This window comes from Epinephelus fuscoguttatus, linkage group LG15 (genome assembly GCF_011397635.1).
Source record: "Epinephelus fuscoguttatus linkage group LG15, E.fuscoguttatus.final_Chr_v1".
NCBI lineage: Eukaryota > Metazoa > Chordata > Actinopteri > Perciformes > Serranidae > Epinephelus > Epinephelus fuscoguttatus.
Genome location: NC_064766.1, coordinates 4,500,713 through 4,522,024, shown reverse-complemented (window position 1 = coordinate 4,522,024; position 21,312 = coordinate 4,500,713). Strand labels below are relative to the sequence as shown.

The window sequence follows — 21,312 nt, the reverse complement described above, 5'->3', positions numbered from 1 at the left end:
AACGTTTGGAGTTTAAAAATGACTAAAATGTGAGTAAAACTAATGAGTAAGGACCGAATATAAAATAGGTATCAGAATCAACAATGACTTGTGTAGAAATCAGCTGTAGTTGTAAAAAAAAAACAGATGTCTTAATGAAATTTCTGCACTTGATACAACCTGTCACCTTGATTCTAATTTCCAATACCTGTATTATTATTCCTCTATTACTATTGTAATTGTTTTAAAGAGAGAAAACACTCTGACTAAAAGTTGACTAAAATGTAATGACATATCTTTGACTAGAACTAGACTAAAACAATGAAGGATAAAAATGTCTAAAATGTGACTAAAGTTTTAATCAAAGAACTAAGAATAAATCTAAAATAGTTGTCAAATGCACACTCACAGGGAACTATCACATTCAACATTTTATGATCTCTGCTGAGTCACCGTAAAGACAGGAACAAGATGAAGATGTGGTAATACTGGAGTGGTGTATGCCATTACATGTGACAACTGTGGAGAACAGTACAGCACATGAGGTGTGTGCGTCTTACCAACATATAGCTCACTGTAGAACTCCAGTTTGGTGTGTCCCTGTGGGGGCATGGGTCTGACCTCTCTGTACTGTCCATTAAGCTGCAGCACCGCTTCCTTGATGTTCTTTTCAGCCTCCACACGATACCATTGGTCGTTGTTCAGAGGCACCGGTGAGTGAACGCTGAGCTCCACCCGCTCACTGCCCACATCAAAAGAGAAGAGGACCATCGAGCCTCCTGGGAGCACCGGGATCAAAACATGAGTGATGTTTTAAGACTTTAGCATCTTATAATCACTCCTGAAAACCCTTTAACTAGAGGGCCTTTTACTACTTATACTGGTGCCTTTTTTAACTATGCATATCTTACTGTCAGTTTTTTACTACATTTTACATCTTATCTCATTATTATTATTTGTTTCAATACGGTTTCCTTTAAGAGAAGAAAGAAAGACAGAAAAGCACTTTGTGACTTAAAAATACATTTTACTGAATTTCTGTCTGTTAGTGCCTGCCATACTAAATTAAAAAAAAAACACGTGGAACAAACATAGCATACCATTATTTTGGTGTAAAATATCTATGTTCATTTTTTTCCCCCTTTTTTTTACTCATATCTTAACTTGCAGTGTTTAATTGCCATTGAGACAATTCTAAAATGTGTGTAGTGTCCACACACACAGACACACCTCTGAGTTCAATGTGAAGGAAGTCACTGGTTCCCAGGTTCTCCAGAAAGACTCCATGAGTGGACGAAGTCTTAAAGTAGAAGGAGATGTCAGTGCTGGTTTCTCCTCTGAAGGAAGGAAAGTGGAGGTACGAGGCAGGGCTGGTGAAGGACGCTGCGTTCCAGAAGTTCCCTTCAGAAAACAACAGCAAGACACAGAGGAAAGTATTAATAGTTCTCTGATGATATGAAATATTTCAATATCTCATAGTATCTGGTGAAAGATTCATTTGTGTGTAAGTGTGTGAGTAAGTGAGAGAGAGAGAGAGAGAGAGAGAGAGACTCACGGTCCCCCTGGCATTTGAGTGGTCCTATAGTCACTTTAGCCTCAGATCCAGCTCTGCTTGTGTCACCAACCACAACCTGACTGACTGGCAAATGGTCTTTATACACCAACAGGCCTGCATCCTCCCTCCTGCACACACACACACACACACACACACACACACACACACACACACACACACACACACACACACAGGGAGACACACACATCAGTTAAATCAGGATCATGCGACAATGTTTTCCTACTCAGAGAAAATATTTTTACAGCCTGGGTTTGATAGTGCTTTACTGGTGACACTGAATCTATTTAAGCACACAGTATTATCAGCACACAAACAGCTTTATAGTATAGTCCTGTAGGGCAGAAATACCAGCAGCCAAACATAGATCCTATAAATAAACTATTATCATAACTATAGCCTCTAATTTGAAGGTAAACACAGCTGACCTATCTACTAACATAGTCTACTGCATCATTTAAGTATGCATGTAAGGGTGCCTGTATCCACATAGTGTTTTTTTCTTAGTACCTGTTTCTTTTTCCAATTGAGGAGAGAGTGCATGTGGCGGCCTAGAGAAAAAAAACTTGGTTGCTAAGTAGCTAATGTTAGTGTCAATATATTGTTGTGATAGAAACGTACCCATGGGGAGCACATTTGAAAAAGCACAGGGAGCTTTTTTAATGAGCCGCTGGGATGAAGCGCTCCCCAGGGCCCTGCCAGCACTTTTCTGCTGAAACAAAGCGCTACGTGGACACAGGCCCTAAAGAGCTAATCTAAGTACATAAACCGAAAAAAAGAATAGTTTCTTGCATATATTAGGGCCTGTGTCAACATAATAAGTTTTTTCCCTTTTTTCAGTTGTTTCCAATAAGGAGAAGCTTTTAAGAAAGGTGCCGGTGACATCACGGCCACTTCTTTAGCTATGCTACTGTCTAATCATGACAACAAAGACAGAAAAGCTCATTTTTTGGGAGAAGCTCGGCCGGCAGACCCCCGATCTTGCTGGTGAGTGTTGTGCTTTTGTCACCGTTTGTTTTGTAAGCTTGACATTAAAAGTGTAGTCAACCCTCTGTTAATGTGGCATTACATTAGCGACCTAGCTAATGTCAGTGTTACAATATTGTCGCAGAAACATACCCATGCAGAGCACGCCATTACAAAAAGAGGCGGGAGCTCTTTTTGATGAAGCGCTGGGATGAAGTGCTCCCCAGCGTCCAGTCAATGTTTCTTTGTTGAAGACAAAGACTATGTGGACAAACAGCCTAATAATTTTCTTTCCATCCTAATTGTCCTACAGAGAGCGCTCATTGCTTTTTCATGAAACAACTTAAACCATCACTTGATAAAAGTGGTGTGGTGTGTTCTCAGGCATTTGACATGTTGAACCATTATATTCCCCTTTATAAACTTTCCACATTTTACTTCTATGATAAAAAAATAAATGAAGAGTTTTTAGGGAACACTTTACCCAACACAGCATGACTCAATTTACAAATGGTCATCTTTAATAACTAAAACATCTGTCTTAAAAAGAATCTCCAACAAAAATTGAGTAAGGCTGCAAAAGCAGACTGAAATATATTTTTATACTAATCACAGACTGTGCAAGCTGCAGTGCAACAGTTTGTTCAGAAGAATTCATATGGCAGACTGGAAATAAACATACAGAGGAAAGGAATAAAACAGAATCCACACACATCCTGGTTTTATATAGATGAGATATAGTAGTCATGTAGCATTAGTGTTTTTAGCCAACGCAAATGCTGCTGGCTGTCACAGCTGCTTTCCTGAAGGTTAGGACTGTAGACCAGTGTGAATATAAAAACTAGCTAAAACTAGTCAGCTACTCAGCCAAGCAGCAGCCAAGCAGTGGTCCACTCACCAGGTGCGCTGGTCAGCATCACAGTTGCAGTAGTGTTTGTGGTCAGTGCAGTTGTGTTCGATACCACAGGCACACTTCTGAATCCCTGGTCCTGAACCCCCCCAGTAAGAATGCCTCTCATTGGCTCTTCCTACCCACCAGGTAAATGGGACACCATCTGAAAGTCAAACCAACAGCCTGGAGTCAGTTTACTTTCACTTTCATCAGATCATTTCTCAAGTCAGACTACATGCTGAGGGAAACTTTACCAGGACTGTTGAGCAGACGAGACATTCGGCAGGCGTAGGCTACATACTGATCACAGTACTCTGCACTGCTGGTGACTGACAACATCTGGACACACACACAGAGAAAGGAGTCAGAGAGACAACTTGTTTTTATGTGCTCTTTCATTGTACACAACAAATGTTTCATTTTTTTGACAATGACTAATAGCAGTTATTTGGAATTGATTACAAAATACAATATAAAAATGTTTTGATCAACTTTTAGATGTACTGGCATCACAGCAGTGTATCGCTGCCACCATGACAAAATAAACTCTGGTTCTTAGGTTTTGCTGTTACAATAACATCATTCTCATTCATATCAAAGTTTCTTCATGGCATAATATCATATTTTCCATTATCAGTAAATAGCAGATTATTCTGTTTTAATAGGAAGCTTTTCTTGTTATAACAACATCACTTTATCTTGTTATATGAAGAAGTTTTCTCTTTATTACACAATACCTGCTTATCTTGACATATTTTGGTATATGCTATGGAGGAAAGACGTTTCACATGCTACACTTCATGATCCCCCAAGTGTTGTCAGTTAGTTATCAACTGGTCCACCTTTAAAGGCATCATCATGCTATAAAATACTGATTATTGCTTTTTTTTCTTGTTGGAGTGGCCTTGAATCTGTGCAACATGTCATGGTTATGTACTGTACAATTTTATGTTCATAATGTTTCAGTGTTGAATTAAACCTGTTGAGGTTTCAGTGATTACAGATTAGACCCATTCAGTACTGAGCGGACTAAACAGATTGACCGTAGTTTAACATCAATGGGAAAATCCAGAGAGGAGAAGCGTGTTAAATAAATGGATGATAAGTATTAGTGTTAATCAAAGAAACTTCAGTAAGGGCAGCAGGGTGGTGAGTATGACATGATGTTGTTGTACTAATGAAAAGAAAAATATTGTGCTGTGGAAGTAAATTATTCTGAAATTACCATGTGTGCCAGCAGAGTACAGGTCTGTGACTTTTTTTGTTCATGCTGGCATATACAATATTTTTTAATGTACAATTGTCAGTTACACAGGCCTGTTTTCACTTACATTTAAACTTAAATTTACCTCCTTCCAAAAACTGATCTTAAGTCTAAGTGCTACATCCAGGTGAACTACTGTGAGTCTAAGTAAGTGTGTAATCATTGTGTACCTGTTCGTCAGTCACATTGTAAATAATCTGCAGCACTGCCTTCCCCTCCTGGTCTGCACTGGTGATTGATGTCTGAGGAGACAGGTTGTTCTTCAGTGTGGTCCAAACCTTTTCCTCTAAAAGACCAGAAAAAATAATGGTAATAGTATCATTCTTCAGCAAAGATTTATTTACACTACACACAGATGCATAATAACTTGTACAATAAACAGTATGAAGTAAAAAAGCATGACGGATGAATGGTTTGATTCTACAGTAGCTACTGTACTACATTCACAAACACATGTTCCTGAATGTTTAACAGACATTTTGGGTGTGTTACGCACAGCTGTAAAAGATAAGTGTGGCAAGTAGAACTTCAGTTCTACTTTCCACAGTAGCTGCGGTTACATGAACAATATTTCTTTTGTTTGATTGAAATCATTGTAATCAAAGATTCCGACTTATTTGTTTACATGGATGCTAAATAAAGTGATCCAACAAGATGTGTATTTACATGCCCCAAAGCAACATTATACAATACATACAATTTTCTAGGGATGCACGATAACTTTTCTTTTAAACCGATACCGATAACCAATAACACACACACATATACAGTATATATATATATATATATATATATATATATATATATATATATACCTAAGATATCATGACATCAATACTATGAACAAAACCAAAACAGTTTTGACCCTTTAAATGAAGAGATATTTATTTTTTCCAATGAAAAACTATTGGCAAGCATCTCAAACATTTTTGAAAAGATGTCAAACAAAAAAACTACTCAAATGAACATCAATTTAAATAAGGTGCATTACTTACTGATATAAAAATAAAGGCCCCTTGAACTGATGCAAATACATGCATCGGGATTACAAACTGAAAAAGTTCATTCCAGAAGTTCAAAAAAATAAATATATATAGAAAATGACTGCACTGAACAAGTTAGACTTGTCTATGTATACAAACTGAAAAAGTGCATTCCATAGTCACAAAAAAATAAGTTTAAAGAATTTTGGCTTATGGTTCCAATCAAATGACTACCTTTTCACTAAGGTAAATGAGGTTCAGTTGTTCTTTTATCTCAGAAGAGAGAGAGAGAGAGAGAGAGAGAGAGCATGCGTCTGTGTGTGTGTGTGTGAGATAGTGTTGTCACGGTACCAAAATTGGGACCCACGGTACGATACCAGTGAAAGTATCACGGTTCTGAGCAGTATCACGATACCACAGCAAAAATGAGGCAGATGTGCCTTTTGTCATTTATAAAAAGATAAATCACTTTTCTATAATACATCAATGATATTTCAAAGGAATAAATTACTTACTGACTTATTCATACTTTAAAAACAGCATCAATAAGTGATTAACATAGGGGGATCAAAATAAAATAAATTAATAAAATAAAAATCAACCAGCCACCCTCCTCCCCTGACAAGTAAAGAACAGTCCCTTCATAAGTAAAGAACAGTCCCTTAAGTGCGCTGAGGTTTGTGGGCCGTTACCTGCCACAAAGAGAGAAATGTGAACGGCTCGTTTCTCCTCTGACACGTCACATACCTGTGTGCCGCCACAGCTCGGCTGTCCAGGTACTACTGGGCAGTCATGACGCCAACAAGAGGACATTATTGGACCTGGAGCCAGACTTCTTTGTCACCGGTAAGCCCTTATCTTGCACCGCGGAGCACTATGACCGCCGTATTTGACCCCCGTTCAACCCACAACCGGCAGGATTCGCTGTTATTGGACAGCGCGTGCCATTATTGGACAGCGCGCACCGTTATTGGACGGCGCATGGACACTCACCCTCTTGCGACTGGACTTTGAACTTATCCCACAGTGGTGGTACCGTGAGGTACCGTAGTACTACGGTACTCCAACATTATGGTATCATATGTACTGTGGAGTTTTAGTGTTGCGGTCTACCGTTAGTACCAGTATACCGTGCAACACTAGTGTGAGAGAGTGTGCACGTCTGTGTGTGATATGTGTGTGTGTGTGTGTGTGTGTGTGTGTGTGTGTGTGAGTGAGAGAGTGAGAGAGTGAGAGAGAGAGAGAGAGAGAGAGAGAGAGAGAGAGAGAGAGAGAGAGTGCGCGTGTCTGTGTGAAATTATGAGTTAACGAGTTGTTCTTGAATTTTCCCAGTCATAAAGAGTTTTTCTGATTATGCTGACGTCACTTGAACGCAGCATTCACTGCAGGCCATTCAGGTCTCATAATGGGAGCGGGGCACTGCCGTGCTGACAAAATTATATATGTTATTGGGGCTATTCATCATGATATCGGACTTATTGGAATGATGTAATAATTTCCTGTTCGGCCCGATAGTTATCGTGCACCCCTACAATTTTCTGATGTTTCCTAAATGTCTCATATGCAGGCTACTGATAGTGGTAGCCATATATGATTTTTATGTCTGGTGACACTGCAATTCAGCCTGTAGCAACAACATAACATAAGGCTACTGTTTCAAAATCAAAGCATAAAATCATTAATCAGAGCGCTCACATAAGAAGTTGCATTAACAAAGGAATTAAGAGCAAATCTCTGTCAAAATCAGCAGAGGAAGTCTATAAAAACAGCTGCTGGCATTATGTGTACGACTCATGCACCAGCTCTGTCACCTCATGGGGCAAACATGCGTAGAAGAAATATTTTTTTACCAGAGAGAAACCACAGATTAAGCATTTATGTGGTTATTGTAATACTTTCCAATTGAATTATTATCAAAGGTTTACACCACCCTCCTCAGGCATTTTTATTCTGACTCGGCTATTATTCTAAATATAAGTGGAATATTAGGGTTTAATCCAATGCACCAATTTACAAAAGCTTTTCAGGTTTGTTTTTATGCCTCAGTGCCAGCAATAGCTGTGACTGGAGGCATAATGTTTTCACGTCGCCTGTCCCCCATACTTGTGAATCTCAATAACACCTCAAGGGAATTTCTTCAAATTTGGCACAAATGTCCACTTATACTCAAGGATGACCTGGTTAAATTTTGGTGGTCAAGGGTCAAAGGTCAAGGTTGCTGAGACCTTGCATCCATCTCATTGTCGTGAACACAACATCTTGAGAACAGCTTGAGGGAATTTCTTCAGATTTGGCACAAACATTCATTTGAACTGAAGAATAAACTGATTAGAATTTTGTGGTCAAAGGTCAAAGGTCAAGGTCAGTGTGACCTCACAAAATATGTTTTTGGTTATAACTCAAGAATCCATACACCAATTATGACAAAACTTCACACAAATGTCTAATAGAATAAAATAATGAAGTGATGACATTTTATACATTTTTTTTCCCCGTTAAAGGGTTTTTTTTGGGGAGTTTTTCCTTATCCGCTGCGAGGGTCATAAGGACAGAGGGATGTCGTATGCTGTAAAGCCCTGTGAGGCAAATTGTGATTTGTGATATTGGGCTGTATAAATAAAATTGATTGATTGATTGATTATATCCAAAAGGTCAAAGGTCAACTTCACTGTGACATCAAAATGTTCTGCAACTCTTTTCTGGCCATTACTCAATGTCATGTCTCAGGAACAGAAGGGGAAATATTTGGTCAGATACTGAATTGGTGACACTAATCTTGGGTGTCCACTAGGTCCGCATGGTTAATCATAAGAAGATCCTGATCTTGATTCACACCTACATGCGATCCAATTTCTAAATGACAACAATTTTCCAACATTATTTCACAAGCGGCATTGCAAACAAACTCTGGTAGCTGTCATAGTAAAGTAGTTGTCTCAAGCACCCCAAGTGCTGCTCTAGCGTTGCATTCTCCTTCACCCTATGACAAAGCGGCTCCACATCACATGATTTCATGTAGAAGCCAGAAGAGGTAACTGGTAACAGTCTTTCAAAACTAGTAGGCAGGGTTGCCAGGTCTGCTTATTAGCCACGCTTGCTAGCTGGGCTTGTTTCCATAGCCCTGGTTGCTTGTTTCTCCCAAGATCTGGCAACACTGCTAGTAGGCTAGCTGCAGCAGCGAGTGAGTACGAGAGAAAAGTTTAAAGAGTGCAGATACGGAGGAAAGTTGTGATAAAGACAACTACATACAAACTAAACATTGATGAAAACCCAGGTGGTAGTGACAAGAATCAGCCAACCACACAAAGCGAACTCGTTCCGAAAAAAGGCTCGCATTCGGTGGTGCAGAAATATTCTGGATTTAGGCAAGACGATGAAAATCAGTCTGAAATCCGTTGCAAGCCCTGTTTTGCCGTCATAGCAGCACCGCAAGGCAACACCACAAATCTTTACAATCACCTTAAACGTCACCACAAAGTGCAATATGATGAAGCCATGCAAGGCAAGAAACAAGAAAGTTCCTGTTGCCCGACAACACAGACATATTTAACGGAGATAATGTACAATGTAACGCCATACCCATCTAACAACAACAACAGACAATGGTCAAAACATAATAAAGGCCATCTCAATCAATGACTGTACCTGGCTGCAGTGTTATGATCACAGGCTTCATCTGGCTATTGGTGAGTTGAATTCAATTAATTTAGTATAGTATAATATTTAAAACAGCAACAACGGCCCAGACTAAGATAAATTATAAATGAATAATAAAGTGATAAGTAATAAATAAGTGGTTTACATTTAAATACTGTACTGTACTTCTATAGCTGATTGAATTGATTTTTTTTTTTTTTCATTTGTCAAAGTTTATGGGTGCAATAAACATTTCAACTTGTGTTCAACTTCTCGTGCCAGAGAATCGTAATCTCAATTCTAAGCAAAAAAATCATGATTCACATTTTTCCCAGAATCGTGCAGCCCTAGTGTCCACCTTAAAACTGTGATGATTGTATAGATCTTCTGGATGTAAACTGTAAGAGAAACTTCTTCTTTTGCTGTCCTTCCCAGAGTGGCATGAGAAAATTAAATGGTTTAACCCTAAACTGTTTTTGCAGTGACGTCTCACCTGTCATGTCACAGCTGACTCTGAAGGGGGTGATAGGTCCACTGCCATCTGGGTCAATCCAGTAGCTCCCCGAGCTCTTGCCCTGGTGCTTATACTCCTCACAGGACTGCTGATACATCGCTACATGGGAGACACACAGCTAGTGAGGACCTAAACATGTTTTTAACCAAAAGAGTGAGCACATTTATGAAAAGTGAGGGCATTTTGACCAATCCTCATTTTTTAAAGGCCAGACATGGTTATGAGTTTCAGGTCAAAATTAGGTTTAGGTTAGGATTAGGGTAAAGGGCCAGGGAATGCATTATGTCAACAAAAGTAGAAGTACAGGTACGTGTGTCTGTCTACACTTACAGGTATGGCAGGTAGCTCCAGTGTATCCAGTGCTGCTACAGTTGCAGCTGAATGTATCCCACGTCTGAGAACAGTGCCCACCGTGCTCACAGTGATTAGGAACACACCTGACAGGACACACACAGAGGGACAGTGGAGGGAACTCATGTGAACTCAGCCAGAACACAGCAGGGACCATTTTCTAACCCATGATATTTGCTGTGAGGCACCAGAACTTCCCCTGAGTCTGAGCTTTCTCTATTATGTCAGTCTTAAGTTTATAACTGTGATTGGGTTGCATACCTGTCTATAATGGCACACATATCCAGGCTGACATTTTCAAAGGTTCCAATGAGGCCCTGCTCCACAGCCCTGAGGTCAGCTAGATGGTCGTCTATGTGGATCATCTGCATGCAGCCTTGAAAGGAGCGCTGAAGTGATCGGGTGTTGGTGTGCAAGAAGTTACCTGGAGACAAGCAGAGGAGGTCAAAGGTCATTATCACAACCAGTGGAGAAATAGTGATAGAATGAACTCTGTGCTCTTGACATTGAACACTTTGTCTGTGCTGCATCTTTCTTCCACCCCCAAGCCTCAGAAATACTTGAGTCCAAGCCCCTACTGTGGTTTATTTTATGCTATATTTTAGTTAGTTTTTGATTAGTGTGTTTTATTTTACACTATCAATGCTGCTTGTTTATACACTGTGTTTGTATTGTTTTCATTGTAAAGTGTTGAAGACACCTTGGTACAGAGTCCTGCATGAGCCAGATTTTCAAAACTTGCTCCCAAACTTGCAACGTGACACGCAATACTGCACCTGCCCCGCCACCTGCACATAACCAATTGGTTCCACAACCTGACCCGCAAATACAAAATCCACAGCCTGAACCAAAACCACAAATCCTATAATTATCATGCACTTTTCAAATAATTTGGTTAGGCTGCAAAGTGATCATTTAGTGACAGTTTCATACATAGAAAACTTAGAATAAATATTTAAAAACAAAGATAAGTCAAGAAATACTATTAAAATGTATAATTTTTGCTTACTCTCATAATATTGAACAGTAAATCTACGCAGTAATGTCCCAATCAGGTGTGTTGGTAACACACCTGATTGAAGCTGTTCTCATATTCCATGTGGTGCAAGAGACAGGGCCAACACACAAGGTCAGCATTCAGAGGATTAAAACGATAAAACATGAAATTAAATTACCTTTATTCTCATTTCATTTTAATATATTTCCAATTCAACACCCACGATTGGAACCACACAGTGTTTTCCCTGCCATTATATTGGCAGACAAAACACCATTCACAAATCACCTTTATTGCGGGTCACCCACTACATACCCGAGGGTAACTGACCTGATCCAGGACTCTGCCTTGGTGTTAGGGCTAGGTGATATAGCTTAAAAATAATAGTGCATTACAATAGAGTTAAAGGGGCAAAAAGCGAAATCATTTCACCGCTAGGTTTGCTGTTGTGCACTGCCTGTAGACCAAAACAAAGTGTGTCATGAGCCACACCTCCCTCTACCTCTAAGGTAGCTGGGAAGCTAGCGGAGGCTAACTGGCTGTGCTGGCAGCTGAGTGAAGTGGAGCCTGAGGAGGAAGCACCAGTTAGCCCCGGTTTAACTACAGGCAGATTCACTCGCCACAGGGGCGAGAAAATAAAACCTAAACAGCCAACTTAGTTTGGCTTAGTTTAGCAGTTAGCGATGTCTTTCACTCACTCTCGGTCTCTGCTGTGTTTAGCTATTTCCCTGCTTTCCTGTTAGCGTTAGCACTAGTCGGCTGCCACACTTACATTCCTACTCTTCTTCAGCTCCAGCTCACGAAGAAGAGTAGGAACATTAGCGTTAGCTCCCGGAGTTAGCACTAGAGCTACTACGGCTACTGGATTAACTTACAGCTATGGAGCACTTCTACCAGCTCTTCTAGTCACTGAGCCTCACCTCCATCTCAGCAAATATATTTATTACCGGTACCATCATCATTGATGTAGGCAGGGGAATAGCTAAACACAGCCCGCCAGGCTGCCCGCTGGGCTACATTTTACAATGCTAATTGCAAATGTTAGTTGGGCTGCCGGGCTACTCACCTAACACAACTGAAACACCTGACCCATTGCTGGGACCGAGCCGCTAATAACTCAAGCTCCGGACATTAACCCATGCTACGATTGTAACATTAAATTTAATTGAATCGACATAGCGACATGTGCCTAATGTTACTGTAACACTAATTAAAACAGACATTTGACTCCGCCATTTCACTTCGAAAATACGCGCTGCCATTGCTCACTGTCTGTAGCCTTTTATAGGGGAGGGAAGGCCAAGGGCTCTGAGGGGGGGATTCACATGAACGCACAGCCGGACCGGCTTTTAAACAAGGGGCTAGAGATCAACACAGAGACAGGGTGTGTGAGGTCATGCTATACTCCAGACGAAATTACACCTCTAGTTCTTCACATAGCGATTTTTTAATTCCTTCAATCTAGAAATGATGAATTTCGCTTATTGACCCTTTAAATAAAGAAATGTATAATAAAGTTAAAAAAAGGCATTGTTATAATTAAATAAAACAAAGAGGAACCCCTGTAGCTTTTATTTTGAAGCTCCAAGTTCGTCTTGGGCAAGAAGTGTTGATGTTTTTGCTGTGAACTTAAAGCTTACTGTGCGTTCACACCAAACACGATGGACGCGATGAATGCCACAAATTTCCATTCAAAATCAATGTAAATGACGCGATGACACGCGATGACACGCGATGTCGCTTCGGGCGACGCGTTTCAGGCGATAAGAGCCATCGCTCTCATCGCCTCATCGCGTGTGTCGCTTGAAGTTGAAAATTTTGAACTTTTCAACGACATCGCGTGGCGCTGTGCCGCGACATCCAATCAGCGTTGATATCCAACCATTCATAAAGAAATTATAAGCAGCTAACCGGAGACAGATGGACAGGCGCTCCGCAACTGGGATGGAGCGCCTGTAGTTGGTGTCCAGGCGGGAGATCCTTGCACCGATACGGGACAACAGGTCCTCAAACTGGGCCAGCGTCAGCCTGAAGTACCGCTGGAAACGACCGTCATCCAGACGCAGCTCTTGCAGGAGGTGATGATATTCACCCAGCTGTGTGCGTTTCTGGATGATATTGTGAACCCAGACACGGCGGCGTTTGGGTCTCAGATCCAAATCAGATGTCCACAACAGATAAAGAGCAGCTACGGTAGTTAACTCAGCCATGGTTGACGAGAAAATAGCGGAAGGTGAAGAAAATTGCGGGAGGAGGGTTGCGTCATCGCGATTGAAGCGATGAAGCGATAATCAAAAAGGTGACATTTGTGATCAAGCGACGCGATACTCGCGTTACGGGCGATGACATTGCGTCCATCGAGTTTGGTGTGAACGCGCAGTTATGGTCAGAGCAGCGTTGTTATACATGAGGATTTATTCACTGTAAGCTGGAAACAAACTAACAGCTCTACAGTTCATATATCAAGTATTTTGCAAGTTACACTGGAACTCCATGGTCACAAAATGTGACTTAATAGTCACGGCCTGGACCCTTACAGGTACAAAGACACACATTGCCTTAGCTCATGCTATCGTTTATCTCATTAACAATGTTTTTTTAAATAAACTAAAGCTCTCCAGGTCTTATATCAATAATGTTTGCAAGTAGCAGTGGAGCTCCATGGTTGCAAAACATTAGTAAATGAGCACACTCTGGAGCCCTGCAGATAACAAACACACCTCGCCGGCTAACACGCTATTACTCCAGACAGAGTGATCTGGATAGGAGGAGGAGTGTGTGTGTGTGTGACATATCATGTTTGTGAGTCTTTCTTTATCTGTGTGTCTGTGTGAGGGAGAGAGCCATAGGAGAGAGCGAGACAACTGAAAGCACTGAGGTGAGTCTCTTGCCAGTGGCTAAAAACCATGATGTGACCATTTTAACTCGATGTTCGTAATTTAGTCATTTTATACATCCGAAGGGGAACAAGCTGCCATGCACTGAGTATAATGGATAAATTACCTGCTCCTACTTGGTGTGATAACACACTTTAAAAACTTTGACTTGAAACATGATTCATTGCTTGAAAATACAAAAATCCTTCACTGCCACCTCTTCATGAAATATACATGTTCCTTTGGATGGTTAGTTAGCGTTATGAGGAATCACCTCCAAAGTAGTAGGTTCCTCCAGTCTGGATCTGGACAGGGATGGCTGTTCTGACTGTGGATGCCTCATCTCCATCAATTGTCAGCATAGCATAGTTCTCCAATGCATTCAGATGGACACTGTGCCACAGGCCATCATTCAGACCTGAACCTGCAATAAAAAAAATACACCTTAGGCTATAAACTTCAATATAAAACTGCCAACAACAACAATAACTGAGAAAAGCAGCAAAATAAAAATGGAGCTAAAAGTGATCAAACTAACTGAGGGTTTCTGAATTCCAAAGACCAATAAACTGAGCTCACCTGATGAGATATCAATGCGTGTGTTCTTTTTCTGTGTCACATTCATGTAGACAGTGACCTTGCCCTCTGTCAGTCCCACCTCCACCCAGCCATCAGCCAGTGCTGTGAACATTAGCAGGCCGTTGGGGTTCCATGTCCTAAATGACAGACTGACTGACAAAGTGTCACTGTCACTCTGACCCGGCAACCGCAGGAAGGAAGTGGAGTTGAAGAATACAGAGAAGGAGTTGGACTCGGCACATGAAAATGTCAGGTTACGCTACAGTGGGAGACAGAGAGAGGGAGAAAACAGGTTTGACCTATCCTTTATAGACTAACACTTCTTCAGGAGCACTATTTTACCAGAGCCTTCAAGCTTGTCTAGTATTGACCACCAAAATCTAATCAGTTCATCCTTGAGTCCAAGTAAATGTATGTGCCAAATTTGAAGACATTTCCTCAAGGCGTTCTTGAGATATAACGTTCATAAGAATGAGACAGACACGGTCACAGTGACCTTGACCTTTGACCCATGACCACCAAAATCTAATCGATTCATTGCTGAGTCAAAGTGGATATTTCTGCCAAATTTGAAGAAATTCCATTGAGGTGTTCTTGAGATATCGTGTTCACAAGGATGGGACGGACGTACGAATGGACAAACCACAAACACAATGTTTATGGCCGCGGTTATTGCTGGCATGGTGGCATACTTGTCAATTGTGTCAAAACACAGAGAGAGAAAGAGAGAGAGAGAGAGAGAGAGAGAGAGAGAGAGAGAGAGAGAGAGAGAGAGAGAGAGAGAGGGAGATGCAAATACACTAATACACACACACACACAAAGACACACACACACACACACACACACACACACACAGAAACAGTGTACTGTAAGTGATAAGAACAGAGCAGAGGAGCGGCGTTGCTTGCTGACTGGTGCGACAAAAGATGCTTCTGCTGTGAACAACCAGGCAACTGCTGATGTGGCTCTGCGACAACTGACATATCTGGGTGGTTCTGCGTCCAGTGTGAGCAAGGTGTGAGGCTTAGTGTCTCATGGAGAATATTCAGGCTGGCAGGCTACTTGTTGCACATTTATTTTACCAGTAGATGGCAATGTGACATTGTTTTTTTTTCTCTTGAGAAGTTACTATAAATTTTCCTCAACAGATGCCCATGCAAAATTTACATTTTTTGAAATATAATAAATAAATAAATAAAGCCTAAAAAAAGTTATTTAAGTAGTATTCTATTGTAAAGACAGATAAATAAAAATAATGTGTCTGTTTAACACACACACACACACACACACACACACACACACACACACACACACACACAGAAGCAGAGTAAGTTGTCTTACAAAGCTGGAGGTGTCCACCTTCTTCCTGCGGACCAGGTTAGTGATGTTGTCTCCGTTGTAGGTGATTCCCTCCATGCAGCCAACAAAGTTGTCTCTGCCTCCTGAGCTTGGCTTTGCTGATACAGGCAGCCCTCCGAAACTGATCTGAGGACACAGCAGGGCAGAGAAACGTGGACTTAGTGACATTAAACCGATATTATATTGTATTATCAGGTGCAGTAGGACTTTGCAGAAATGTTGTTCTTGCATTATTTCAGAATGTTGCGTTGGTCAGACAGCTGTTACTGGAGCTACTCCTGTAAACTTGCTGTGAATATCAGTCACAATAACATTTTCAGATATAATTAAAGACTGATGAGTAGACTTCCAAACTAGAAACTATACACTAATCCATTTTGTATACACGTGGCCAGCCTTTAAGGCAGGTTGTTCTCTCCACAGGGAGTCTTTACCTCATAGTCCAGGTCCAGATGGTCAAATTCTCCATTGGTCCTGAACTGCTGAGTATGATGGTCCAGAGTAAAGTTGACATTTCTTCGGTAACGCTCTATAACAACTGAGTGCCAGTGGTCATCATCCAGTAAGCTCCCACTGGTCACAGAGGTGTGACCCTGAATGGAACCGTACTGGTTACTGCCTGGAGAGAAGAGGGCAAAGCACACACACAGGAACAGGTTGTAAATGTTTATCATGTTATTTCTGACAGCAGTAGATAATACAGTCCTTAGAATTTCAATAGCAGAGAAAAGGCTGTCTCTGGAGAACACGTTTGTTTTTCTTAAGACCACACAGACATTATGGAAGGCTACCTAAGTTGATGCTGAGCTGCAGTCTTGCCCTGCGGAGCTCCAGGGAAATGTAGTCTCCCTGCTGTCCCTCCCCGTGGAGCAGGACCCCGTCTCCAGCAGTGGTTCTAAACTTTAGAGAGATGACATCTTTCACAATCTTTATCTTCTTACTCCTGAAGCGGTAAGAGATGACGCCATGGCCATCAAAACTGATCACATCTGCCCCTGGAAGACAAAAAAAAAAAAAAAAAATTCAAAAAAGTTCAGAAAAATATCTTTTTTGAACCCCTTGAGATCATCTCATCTTCCAGGCTGTGCAAAACAAACTCTCACAAGAACACGAAACAAAACACAAGATGCAACATATGTGACGACAATGCAAAAGAAAAAATAACACAATCAACTCTATCTTTATGCCTCTGCGAACCAGTCAAGTCTCTCTTACAGTTTACATTCATGTCTGTGAAAACCAGGATGCTTCACACACACCTTACCCCTGAACTATCTGTTCTGTTCCTGAGATATGATGTTGAATAATGGCCAAAAAAGTGTTTTTGCCTAACATTATGATGTCACAGTAAGGCTGACCTTTGACCTTTTGGATATAAAAAGTCATCACTTCATCATCTTATCCTATTAGACATTTGTGTGAAATTTTGTCATAACTGCGCATGAATTCTTTAGTCACACTGAAAAAACATTCCAAATCAGGATCTGGCTATAACAATACAACCACACAATGTTGGATAGCTTTGAAAACACACATGTCTTTCCATTTTGAACCCCCATCCACACTTAGAAGAGGTTTTTATGTGTGTTACTGTGGACAGGAAAAACAGACCTGACAAACAGGATGAAAAAGAGAAGATTAAACCATTTTCCTTCTATTCAGGTGTTTCAGCGTGGATGGAGATCTTCATGAAGACAACCTTGACCATAGTGGCTCAACCACAGCCTTCAGAAACATTTTGTGCTACCCCTAAACATGACTAGAACTGTCAAACACAGGCTCATAATTCACTGGTTCGTAATCTTGTTGTTATTGTCGTGTTTTAACATTGTGGTTTTATTGTTGCCGTTGTGTCTTAATAGTGTGAAATTTTGTTATTGTTGTCTGAAGATGTTGCTCTGTGACGATGTTTTTATATTTGTTTGTATTCATGTGTGCTTGTTTTATAATATAGTGTTAGATTTCTGTCTTAACACTATATGTTTTCTGTTCCTGCTCAGGGACTACAGATGAAAATTAGCTAGTAGCTAACTCTGGTATGGCTCAGAGCTGTGCACTGTCCCTGTTAAATAAACAAATAAAATAAATAAAGTTCTATTCATAGTAGAACTGAAAGTCTGTATCAGCCCCTGGCAGTAAACAGGAAGGCTGCGAGATACGCTTACTGTCCTACTGCCATCTGAAACTGAGACTAAGAAGATGCTGCTAGGTCTGGAGTGGATACCTTCTTTAGTTACAGTGAAAAAACATGTTTTGTATGGTCACAGTGACCTTTAACCTTATACCACCAAATTCTAAATAGTCCATTTTTCAGTCCAAGTGGACATTTGTGCCATATATTAGGAAATTCCCTCAAGGCCTTCTTGGGATATTGTGTTTTCAAGAATGAGACACACGATCAAAATGACCTTTGACCTATATATGACCACCAAACTCTAATCAGTTCATCACTGAGTCCAAGTGGATATTTGTGCCAAACTTGAAGAAATGCCCACAAGGCATTCCTGAGATATCACATCAACAAGAATGGGACAGACGGACAGACAACCTGAAAACATGCGGCCTCTGGCCACAGCTATCACTGGCGCTGATACATTAAAACAGAGAGAAATTAAAACCACAGAACCGCCAATTTTCTTAGAGAGAAAAGGAATCATAAAGAGGAGCTAATCAGAGCTTCTTTATAAGTAACTTGGAGTATAAGGGACAAAGAAGTGTTTTAAGTAAAAAAATAAATAAATAAGCAATAAATTTGATACCAACTTGACACCAATGAAGTTGTCATCTTGTTTTCACCTTGAGTTTTTGAAAATTGAATGGGACACAAAGCCAAGGACACTGCGGCCCTCTGCTGACTCAACTACCCATAGAGAGAGGAGATTTGTTGTGTCAAAGTTTGTTTCCCCTTACCTTAACCTGAACCCAACCATATCCCTAACCCCAACCAGCCATCTTGTGTGATGTTTAACTTGAGCCTACCCATAACCCAGCAAGCTATCTCTGCTACACCTAACCATCACCAAAGCTCTGACTCCAACCAAACCATTCCATTAACACTGAATTCTGAGTGTTATGAATGGGATCCACCTTTGAGTCAAAATGAGTCAGCATATCAGCCTTAATCTTTTGGATGGCATTCCATAAAGTTTGTACAGAGATCAGGCCTTCCACTGTGGCTGAAATGTTTGCAACTGCAATCAAGATACAATGAAAAGTTTCTATAGCAACCCAATCAATTCAACTACACTACACTGTAGGTGTGTTCAGTTATGCTGTGGCAATATTGGATTTCTGTTGACATGTTACTGAAACCAAACTAAACATGACGTACCTGCCCCGCATCTGCAGCATTCAACACAAATTGATCTGGTACTTGCAATTATCTCTAAATCAATGGAACTTTGTAACAGCAGACATTTAGACTTGTCATAGCAGGAAAAACATATGATGCAAGTCAATGTAAGATGTTCCGATAAACCAGCATGCAGAACAGCAAGGCTGTTGTGAAACATCAAAATATCTGCTGTAAAAAAGGTATTTTCTGCACATGACTCATTCATATAAAACCTGACTTGACCTGTAATCATATACAGGCTGACGATACTGTCAGGGCACACAGTGGCTAGGGGAAATAAATAAATTCAAAACAAATCTGATTGCAGAGATACCCTTCATGCTTTCAGTAATTATGTTCACTTGTGTTTCCTCCTGCTCAGAGGCCACACTCAGACCTCTTCAAAATTCTGCACACTTTACACACAGCTGGCAGAGCAAGAATATCTTTAGTCATTTCCTGAAACAGACCCACGATTACTGTCACTGTGTACTTTTCTAAACACAATTAGCAAATCTCCAAACCCTATTTGTGCATGTATGTTTTCCTTCCTAGTTTTTAATGAGCCTGCACATCAGATCTGGCTGCTTGTGGTTTGAAAAGATCACACTTCTCTAAGGTTGTTTCTCTTTTTTTACAACTATTTTTATCTGTGACAGCAACAAAAGTACAATATTTACACGCTTACATATCACTATATTTTGTCCTTTTTTTCTGGGCATTTTAGCCTTTAATTGACAGGACAGGTGAGTGTGAAGGGGGGAGAGAGAGAGGGGGAGTGACATGCAGCAAAGGGCCACAGGCTGGACTCGAACCTGGGCCGCTGCGGCAACAGCCTTGTACATGGGGCGCCTGCTTTACCACTAAGCCACCGACGCCTCCACATTTTGTCTTTTGCTATAACTATAACATCAGAACTCAAGAAGATGTAAAGGAGACAAAACACATGGGGAAATAAACTAACTGACACCAAAAAACAACATAAAAGAAAAACTAGAATTACTGGCCCGCTGTTGTATGCCTCCACACACCAGTCAAGTTTCTCTTACAGCTTACATCCAAGTCTGTGAAAACATGGATGCTTCACACACAGATCAATACAATCAGCACAGTTTCAAGGTTGACACCCAAGATTTGTGTCACCAATTTAGTAATTGACCAAAATATTTCCCCTTCTGTTCCTTAGATATGACGTCAAATAATGGACAGAAAAGTGTTTCATGCAGAACATTATGTCACAGTGAAGCTGACCTTCGACCTTTTGGATATAAAATGTTATCACTTCATTATTTTATCCTGTTGGACATTTGTGTGAGGTTTTGTCATAATTAGTGTATGAATTCTTGGGTTATGGCTAAAACATATTTTGTGAGGTCACACTGACCTTAACCTTTGGCCCTCCACAACAAAATTCTTATCAGTTTATTCTTCAGTCCACTTGGACATTTGTGTCAAATTTAAAGAAATTTCCTTAAGGTGTTCTTGAGATATCACATTCATGAGAATGAGACAGACGCAAGGTCACATTGACCTAGGGTTGTCAAAAGTATCGATACTCTGAAAAGTATTGATACTCAAACGCTGTATCCGGATACAATACTAATTCACAAAAGTATCGATACTAACAGTGCACGCCACCTCAGCGCCTGTGCGCGTGACGGGTCCGACGGACACGCGCCGTGCAGGCAGCGTCTGGCAGGCACAGAGCCCTCGCTGCAACCCGGCTTGTTGTCGTCGCTGTGCATGCATGCACACATTTCTGTTGCTGTAATATGGCCAGCGCGGCTGCAGGAGGATCAGAGCAGCCAGTTTTGGTCAAAAATGATAAAGGAAAAAGAGCTCTTTGGAAATATTTAGTGACGTGAACACAGCACGCTGCAGACGGCAGGTACAGCCCCTCCCCTCACTAGCAGCTGAGCAGCTGGTGTCGCCAGCATCAAACTAAAATATAACTTCTAACGTTAATGTGGGAGCTAAGCAGAAAACTCAGTCATGCCCATCTGTAACA

General features: G+C 40.8%; 1 protein-coding gene across 1 annotated transcript in view; it reads right to left on the bottom strand.

Annotated features, from left to right (window-relative positions):
- Positions 1–21,312, bottom strand: part of cntnap2b (contactin associated protein 2b) — a 58,868-nt gene that overhangs the window by 12,087 nt on the left and 25,469 nt on the right. Inside the window, exons 5-18 of the mRNA XM_049599369.1 lie at positions 16,762–16,965; positions 16,405–16,589; positions 15,953–16,096; positions 14,611–14,869; positions 14,306–14,455; positions 10,420–10,582; positions 10,138–10,244; positions 9,787–9,906; positions 4,845–4,960; positions 3,665–3,749; positions 3,417–3,573; positions 1,535–1,662; positions 1,210–1,380; positions 540–758 (exon numbers count right to left, since the gene is read on the bottom strand). Coding sequence (XP_049455326.1) covers positions 540–758; positions 1,210–1,380; positions 1,535–1,662; positions 3,417–3,573; positions 3,665–3,749; positions 4,845–4,960; positions 9,787–9,906; positions 10,138–10,244; positions 10,420–10,582; positions 14,306–14,455; positions 14,611–14,869; positions 15,953–16,096; positions 16,405–16,589; positions 16,762–16,965 — 2,208 coding nt within the window. The remainder of the gene's footprint in view (positions 1–539; positions 759–1,209; positions 1,381–1,534; positions 1,663–3,416; positions 3,574–3,664; positions 3,750–4,844; positions 4,961–9,786; positions 9,907–10,137; positions 10,245–10,419; positions 10,583–14,305; positions 14,456–14,610; positions 14,870–15,952; positions 16,097–16,404; positions 16,590–16,761; positions 16,966–21,312) is intronic.